At 44.8% G+C, this 9,477-nt stretch overlaps 1 protein-coding gene across 1 annotated transcript in view; it reads right to left on the reverse strand.

The window, feature by feature from the left end:
- The window catches only part of LOC145343281 (organic cation/carnitine transporter 2-like), a 114,437-nt gene extending 107,462 nt beyond the window's left edge, over positions 1-6,975 (reverse strand). Inside the window, exon 1 of the mRNA XM_080189422.1 lies at positions 6,326-6,975. Within this exon, the coding sequence (XP_080045548.1) occupies positions 6,326-6,700 (375 nt within the window). The 5' untranslated portion in view covers positions 6,701-6,975. The remainder of the gene's footprint in view (positions 1-6,325) is intronic.
- Positions 6,976-9,477: the final 2,502 nt, after the last annotated feature.

Raw genomic sequence — 9,477 nt, forward strand, 5'->3', positions numbered from 1 at the left:
ACACTAGAACGCCCAGATCATTACCCACACATACAAAATAAAAATCCTGCAGTGGGGTTTTCTTTCCAGTGGTGGGAGACTGTGTTCATATCCCAAACCTGCCTGCAAGTCACTCACTGTGAGTTTCACTGTGGTGACCCCTTCATTGGTCCTGGAGACCAGCCCGCTGTCCAAACAGGGATAGCATGTGGTCTCCGAAGTTCAGAGGCCTTCAAACTTCAGAGAACTGTAATGGAAGGCGAGTAAGCAAGAGGTCACTTCAAGGTGGAGGCTCCCTCTCTCCAGCCCTTTCAAATCAAAATTAAACATTTTGTTTTGCTGCCAGGCCGCCACCGCTGGGTAGGTGTGTGGTGTGTGGTGAGGAGGGTCCTGTACAGGGTGGCCTGTGGCTGCTCCTGCACTCAGGCAGTCAGGAAAGGCCTCTGGGCCTATCTGAATCACTTGAGACCCCAGCCTGCTGCCTGGAGGCTGGCTCCGAGTACATAAACTGATCCCTGTTGACCATGTTGACTGGATCCCAGTTGACTGGAAAACCCCACTCGGCCTATTTTACGAGCCATGTGGGTTCCTGCCACACTTTCACTTGGAGGCAGAGTGAAAGTGGCTGATCAGGTTGCATTGCTTCCTCACACCTCTGATCCCAGGGTGGGAATGTGTGGTGGTGAGGTGGGGTGGGGTGAGCAGCAGGGGAGGTGGGGGGGTGGAGGGGGGGTGGTGGAGGAAGTGATGGCGATTGATGGAGATCTAATGCCTGGTTTGTTTTTTTGCAGTACATAGAGTGAGCAAAATTTTCCAGCAACAAAACAGATACCTAATTTACCTTGTACTAAGGCTTCCAATTGCTGCAGTGGACTCGCATCCAGCTAACTAGACTGTGGACTGAGTGTTTGTCACAAAGCAGAAAACTTGGCCAGTGGCCTGCTGTACTGTGTGACTGAAACGTCATGTATTTATTTATAAACATAAACACACTTAGATCATACAAATGATGCCTGTGAGATAAGGTTGCAGCACTTTGTTTTCACTGAAGCACTGAAACAAGAGTAGGCCATTGAGTCCCTCGAGTCTATTGGATAAGAACACAAGGAACAGAAGCAGGGGGTGGCCATTCAGCCCTTCAAGACTGCTCTGCTATTTACTGAGATCGCGCATGAGTTTCCACATCAAGTCCACCTTCCTGCACTAACCCCATATCCTTTGATTCCCTTAGTTTTCCTTAGTATGGGGCAGCACATTGACTTCCAGTTTCCTCCCACAATCCCAAAGACATGCCGAATTCTCCCTCAGTATACCCGAACAGGTGCCAGAGTGTGGCAACTAGGGGATTTTCACAGTAACATCATTGCAGTGTTAATGTAAACCTACTTGTAACACTAATAAAATTAACTTTATCCAAGAACCTATTGACCTCTGTTTAGAATATACCTACAGCCCTCACTACCTGCATGTTAACGTTCTGTGATTCATGCACAAGGGCACCCAGGTTCCTTTGAACATTTCTGAACTTCAGTTAGATTATGGTTGATCTGTATCTTAACTCCCATCTGTAAGCCATGGTTTCTTCCTGCTTGCCTATCAAAAACCTATTTATCTCAGTCCTGAAATTATCAGTTGACCACAGAACTGTGAATAGACGTGATCTCTCAAAATAAAATTGCTAGACTTAGTTGCATAGATCTTAAAATTTTGCATAAATAAAGCCCCTTTTTACTTGCACACACATGAATTATACCACAAAGAATGAAAAGAGTAAAGCCTGAATGTTGCCACAGAGCTAAAGTTGAGTGCCAGTGATCGTATCCGACAATATCTGAAAGTGTGGTATCGCACTCACCTGATTCCTATTTTAAAATGGGTCTGAGCACAAGTCATAGTACTCAGAATCACTTACAATCCCTACAGGGCAGAAGGAGGCCATTCGGCCCATCGAGTCTGCACTGACTTTTACCCAGGCTTACCCCTCCATCAGCAATGGAGCAATGATTCACTGAGAGAGAATGTAGAGAATGCTTACCAGACTAATTCCTGAGAGGGCGGGACTGAAGGATGAGGAGAGATTGAATTGGTTAGGATTGTATTTGCTGGAGGTCAGAAAAATGAGAGGGGATCTCATAGAAACCTATTAAAATTTTAAAAGGACTTGACAGGGTAGATGCAAGAAGGATGTTCCCGATGGTGGGAGTGTCCAGAGCCAGGGGTCACAGACCGAGGATACAGGGTGGACATTTTAGGACAGAGATGAGGGCAAATTTCTTCACCCAGAGAGTGGTCAGCCTATGGAATTTGCTACCACAGAAAGTAGTTGAGGCCAAAACGTTATATGTTTTCGAGAAACAGTTAGATATAGCACTTGGGGATCAAAGGATATAGGGGGGAGGTAGGATCAAGCCATTGGCTGGGATTTTACCAGCTTGCCCCATCCATCAATGCGTGGAGCAAGCTGGTAAAATCATGTGAGAGCTGAGAAATCAGCATTATGCCCAATTTCTCCGCTCTTGCGATTTTACGAGAGTCGGATTTCTGGTGAGGTCAGCCTCTCTCCGAAAATGGGTGAGGGGCTGAATAATTTATTCAAATTTAATATAATGGTCAGTTGCATGTCTTTAGTGAGCCCAGCATTAGGTAGTCCGAGGTCACTTGCCTTTATAGCTTTGCAGGAGATGTTCTCTCTGGCGAGCAAAACACCTGGACCCCATGAACACTTGTGTTGGCCTCACCGGTGGAACTGGAGGTCATTGAAGCACCCAATGGAGGCCAAGGGCAAGGAGGGGCATGCCCTTTTGGCAATGCCAGCCTGGCAGTGTCATGTTGGCATTGCCAACCTGACACCTTGATAATACCCACTGGCACCTTGGCACTGCCCAACAAGAAGTGCCAGAGGGCAAGGCCTATGGAGTGGGGCCTATGGGGCTGGGGCCTATATGGTAGGGCCTGAAAGGGCTAGGCTTATAGGGGCAGGGCATTGAGGGCCAGCTCAATTGTGGAGGGAGGGATGCCTGCTGTCTTTCTGCATCATGATCGGATTGGGGAGAGGGGAGACCACTGCTGCTCAGCAGGTGATCAGTGAGGAGCGGAGGGATAGGCGGTGTGGATGACATGTCCTTGTGGTGTGTGGCTCGCGATCAATTATGGCGCCCCGTAATTGTGGTGCGGTGAAGTTTGTGAGGTTATCTGCAACAGCAGGAGCCTGACAGCTTTCTCTCTCTCTCTCTCTCTCTGTCTGTCAGACCCTTGCTGTTGGAATTGCACATGTGCAGAATCAGAGGTCCCTCTCCAGTTTCTATTGCACATGTGCAGACCTCTGATTCTGCACATGCACAATAGCTCCCTCTGTAGACTGGCTGGTGAATTAAGCCCAGCCCAATGCGTGCAGCAGCTAGAAATGGTCTACGTGGCACAGTGGTTAGAGCTGTTGCCTCACACCTCCAGGGTCCCAGGTTTGATTTCCCTGCTTGGGTCACTATCAGTATGGAGGTTGCTTGTTTTCCCTGTGTCTGTGTGGATTTCTTTCGGGTGCACCAATTTCCTCCCATAGCCTAAAAGGCATGCTGGTTGGGAAGGCTGACCCAAACAGGCACTGAACTGTGGTGACTAGGGGACTTTCACAGTAACTTCATTGCAGTGTTAATGTAAGACTAACTTGTGACTAATAAATAAACTTTACTTTAACTTTCACTGCAGAGCAGTGGTCTATACCGTGATACTGTCTTTTAGTAATGTCAGTAAAGCTATATCATAAGGGGTTAAGATCAAGCTAGAAGGCATTGGAATAACAATTGAAAGGTCACCATGTAATGTTCATTCAGCAAGGCCAAGGTAAGTGAAGCAACTTTCCAGGCCAGCACTGGGATTTGGTTGTGTTTATCCATGTATTAATATTTTCTCATATGCATTGCCTAGCAATGTCATTTGTTTGCCTCTGGCCAACAACAGAAGTCTAACAGAGCAATATAATTCTGCAAAACTTTCTCAAAACCCAGAGAGAATTCAACTGCCCTCATAGGAATATCATTCGATTAACAGAAAGAACAGGACTAAAGGTGAGCAACACATTGATTTGTTGACTCCCAAAATATGTAAATCCTAGGTTGAGTTTTGAGGCATTTATGTTCCAGACTGGACTCTAATGTCTAGATGCAGCCTTTATCTTTCTACAATCTATAAAGCTGATAATGCAATGCTGCTGAAATGAGCGCTGCCATTGCCTGGAAGCTAAAATCCTCACCCGACCTAATAATGCAAGGTCAGCCTATTTAAGCTCTGTCTGTGAGTTTTTGGTGCATGATGGAAGAAGTGGCATTTTGTTACACAACCCAACGGCGCTTAAGGACTAATTGGAGTTAGTGGCCACCTGAAGGTAGGGGACCATCTATCGGTCAAAAATTTACATTGCTGTTTGGAACCTGGTAAAGTCCTTGGAACTGTTGACTGGAAGCAAATACCTTGCAGCTTTCCAGAGGCTGTGTGCTTTTATAGATTCACCACCCTTTCCAAAACCTACCTGGCAGTGAGCCAACAACTACCCACTGTGAAAGCACAAAGTAAAGTATATGGGAAAATGATGAAATGCCATAGTCCCCAGTTTGATGGCTGGCTGTGTTGTGCGTGCTGCTGCCTATGGCGAGTGCAAGCAGGGCATTACACGATAATCGTCCCATAAGATAGCATTGTGTTATACCTGGTAGAAGGTGTCCATCTGCCCAAGAATCGCCAGCCACCTCCAACCCAGCTGTCACCCAACTGCCTTAACCCGACCTACCTTCCGACCGACTGTAGTATTAATATTGTCCACGACCCTGATGTTTCCAGATCTCCTGTGAGCCAGTTCTGGCCTCAGGTCCCACATCCAACTTGACCTTTAACCTTGAGGCTTTCTAATGTAGAAACTAGAGCTATGCAGCACAGAAAAGATGCCCGCTGAATAAAGTGTTTAAAGTTTATTTATTAGTGTCACAAGTAGACTTACATTAACACTGCAATGAAGTTACTGCGGAAAATCCCCTAGTTGCCAGACTCCAGCACTTGTTTGGGTACATTGATGGGGAATTTAATATGGCCAATGCACCTAACCAGCATGTCTTTCGGATTGTGGGAAGAAACCGGAGCACCTGGAGGAAAGCCACGCAGACACAGGGGGAATGCACAGACTCCGCACAGTCACTCAGGCCAGGAATTGAACCTGGGCCTCTGCCGCTGTGAGGCAGCAGTGCTAACCACTGTGCCACCATGCAGGAAAAGTGCAGGCAAGATTTCAGAAGCTGGTTTTAATCATTTAATGTAATAAGTTCAGTACGTACATGAGGGAGTAAGGAATTTAAGCTAATATGGTGAGGTGAAGTAGGGAGAGTGGAGGTTGCTGATACGGAGCATAAACATCGGCAAAGACCTTTTGGGCCAAATGGCCTGTAAATACCATGTAATTCTACAGTATAACATATTTAATCAAAATTGTTATCATAATTTTCAAAATGAGTTCCCTTATGCGGTTAACTAATAATTTTTTAACGCTTTTCTTTCTCCCTTCCCCACACCCATAAAATTTACAGCTGTTTATTGTAATATATGTAATGGACCCTCTCATATATGCATTGCAGAGAATGTTTTTATTCTGTTTTTATTCTGCAGTATATCTCCTGACACACCATAAGCAACAGTAAAGGATACGTACGGGTGGGAATTTCTGGTTCCCCCCACCGACACCCTGAGGCGAGACGTTCACACTTGAGTTCAATTGAACTTTTGCTTGTGCATCAAATTCTCCAACCAGCCCATGACGATTCCCGCAGAGTGGGCAGGAGCAGAAGATTTGGGCCTATCAGCAAACTTTGTGTAAAAAACAAACTGTCTCAAAAAAAAGGGCACTATGATAGCACAGTGGTTAGCCTTGCTGTCTCACAATGCCAGAGATCTGCATTCAATTCCCACCTCGGGTGACTGTCTGTGTGGAGTTTATACGTTGTCCCTGTGTCTGCATGGGTTTCCTCCTGGTGCCCTGGTTTCCTCCCACAGTCTAAAAATGTGCAGGTTAAGTTGATTGGCTATCCTAAATTGCCCTTAGGTTTCAGGGGGATTAGCAGGTAAATACGTGTGTTTCCACGGATAGGGCCTGGGTGGGATTGAGGTCAGTGCAGGTTCGATGAGTCAAATGGCCTTTTTCTGCACTGTAGGGATTCTACGATGCTATGATTGTATAAACTTATTCAACTTTACTGTGATTATAAATAAATACAATGGGACAAAAATGGGTCCTAGTATAGTCATGATGCAGGAACCATACCCATGTCCAAAATAACATTCAAGATCAAGATACATGAAAGCTTCTTACCTCACTGACAATAGTAGATACGTATCTGTCCTTGCTATACACCCAACCATCCACACAATGCTCTGTCTCACGCATTGTATCATTGATACCATCTGGTAGCTGAGCTTTGAACCTGGTGCATTTACTGTACACTTGCTCACCATTCACTCCCTCCAAGGGTAGCAGTAAGCTCAGGTTTGCGAAGGAGGTTTCCTCAGCGGTGACGTTGGAAGAGTTGGACAGACGGCAGTGATGCTGAGGGGTGTCTGCCAGAAACACCATGGACAGACCAACGTAACCATTCGGGATTACACCAATGCTGAGGAGAAGGAAAATAGTTCTCTGGTAATGCCCCCATTCTCCCAAGAAAGAAGTCGCTTCATCGTAATCTTGCATCTTCTTTTCTCTTCTTCAAAACTCACTCCTTGAATTGTAGCTGGCACCTTGACTTTCAGTGATATGTCTCTAACTGAAGCAGCAAGGCCACTTCTTCCAATCTTTAAATCAAATTAAAGTTATAAGGACTGTTTTCAATTAGAGTGGACAAAACACATACACTGGCCAAAGGGTTTACAATCCACTTTCGATAACTCTGAGCACCTGGCTGTTGTGAAGATCAGTAGAATCTGTATCTAGCACATGTTAATAGACTATCAGGTCAGTAATGTCAAGCTGTGTCTAAGCATCTGAAAAACAAGATAGATTTTTTTTTCCCCTCAAAGCTACGCACCTCCTCTTGATTTCATGCATGGACAGAGCGGAGCTTTCATTGGTTATCAGTCTATTGATTGACATGGTTTTTGAAAGCCTATTAATACATGCATTCACCTCTTTTTGAACAAGAGGGCATTATATAATTTTGTTATTAATATCCAACTAAGTGAGATCAGCAGCTGCAACAGGCTAATGACTTTAGCAGGTTGTGCTGAGAGAGGAATTTTGCTGTTGAAAGAGTGATGGCAATGTGGCTCTTCACCCTACAGCTTTTAATTACCCCTGTTACCTAAACTTTATTTATTAGCATCACAAGTAGGCTTACATTAACCCTGAAATGAAGTTACTGTGAAAATCCCCTCGTGGCCACACACTGGTGCCAGTTCGGGTACACTAAGGGAGAATTCAACATGGCCAATGCACCTGACCAGCACACCTTTTGGACCATGGGAGGAAACCGGAGCACCCGGAGGGAACTCGCGCAGACATGGGGAGAACGTGCAGACTCTGCGCAGACAGTGACGTGAGGCCAGGAACCAAACCTGGGTCCCTGGCACTGTGAGACAGCAGTGCTAACCATTGTGCCACTGTGCTGCCCAATCTCCGTCTTTAACATTTTGGTAGCAGTCTTCTTCCCCAGTAGCTAATGAGTCAACTTTGCAACTGGAGATTCAGTGGGTTGGAAATGTTTAAGTATACATGCACTAAAAAAGACATAAGTGTGGCACAATTTACTTTGTTCTTGTGTTCAATTTTATTGCACACTTTATTTTGGATTTGCATCTTGTTATTGCCTGCACCAGCTGGTGTGATATTGTAGTTATCTACTCTGGAACTCCTTCAGCCTCCTGAACACTTTTGCCTAAATATAAATCCCTAGATGTCTATAAGTGGACCCAGCTGCAATACTGCCAACATGTTGACTTTCAGACTTAGTTCAGAATCTCTGCCTCTGTCAACGGATAGCAGCTTGCTCTGTCTGTCCTGACTCAGTACTTGAGTTTGTCTCATTCCTACCAATTTAATTATTCTAATATCAATACTCCTGAGCCTAAATCAAAAGTTTTTCTGGGATACTCAAATTAAATAAAGATAAATATTTTAAAAAGGGATGAGTTAACAAAGTGAGAGTATGTCCGATGGAAAGTGAGTCTGGAGAATTTGTGCGCCCAGCTAGCTCAGTTGGTAAAGCATGAAACTCTTAATCCCAGTTCAAGCAGCATGTTGAGAACAATTATTTTTAAACTTTGCTACATTAGTCTCTGTGGCACAATTGGTCAGCATGTTTGACTGTTAACCAAAAGATTGGTGGTTCAAGATTAGGTGTAGGTTTCACTTTTGTGTTGGTTGGCACCGCTGCCTCGCAGCGCCAGGCACCAGGGTTCAATTCTGGCCCAGGTCACTGTCTGTGTGGAGTTTGCATGTTCTCCCCGTGTCTGTGTGGGTTTCCTCCCGGTGCTCCAGTTTCCTCCCACTCTCCGAAGATGTGTGTGTTAGGTTGATTGGCCTCACTAAATTGCTCCTTAGTATCAGGGGGTCTAGAAGGGTAAATACATGGGTTAAGGGGATGGGACCTTGGTGGGATAGTTGTTGGTGTAGGCTCGATGGGCTGACTGGCCTCCTTCTGCACTGTAGGGATTCTATTCTATGAATTGATAATGAAAAGCAATGAGGTGGTAGACGAATTGTACAGGTATCAGTCTTCACCATGGAGGATAAAAGTAACATTCCAGGAATAGCTACAAACCAGAGAGTGGAAGGGAAGGAAGTAATCAGAAAAATTAGAGTCAGAGAAAAGTAGTATTGAGTAAATGTTTTAGCTGTGGGCTGACAAGAGCCTGGGTCATGTGGACTTCACCTTAGAATCTTAAAGGAAGTGACTAATGAGGTAGTTGATACATTAGTTTCAATTTTCCAAAGCCCTCGAGGTTTGGTGAAAGTCCTACTAGATTATGAGATAGCAAATGTAACCCCCTTATTAAAATGGGAGGGAGGCTGAAAGAGGGAAAATACAGACCAGTTCGCTGTCACAGGAAGCCACTATTAAGGATGTTACAGCAAGGCACTTGGATAAGCTCATGGTAACAAAGCAGAGTCAACATGGTTTTGTGAAAGAGAAATCATATTAAACCAATTTACTGGAGTTCTTTGAGGAAGTAACATGTGTTTTGAATAAAGGGGAACTCGTGGATTTCCAGAAAGCATTTGATAAAGTAACACATCAAATGGTTATTGTGAAAAATTAAAGCTCATTGTATAAGGGATGCTACATTGGCATGGGTAGAAGATTGGCTGGCTAACACGAAGCAGAGAGTAAGTATAAATAGGTCTTTGCATCATGTACCAAGCATCTTATTGTGCGTGACTATCAATCTTTGACCCTCTGTTGAAGGCCACTCAGCAGCATGTTCAACATTGGGCTACACACCACAGTCACGGCAATGACTGACAACAAGTTT

The sequence above is a fragment of the Carcharhinus amblyrhynchos genome, chromosome 5, assembly GCF_965287045.1.
Source record: "Carcharhinus amblyrhynchos chromosome 5, sCarAmb.v2.hapA, whole genome shotgun sequence".
NCBI lineage: Eukaryota > Metazoa > Chordata > Chondrichthyes > Carcharhiniformes > Carcharhinidae > Carcharhinus > Carcharhinus amblyrhynchos.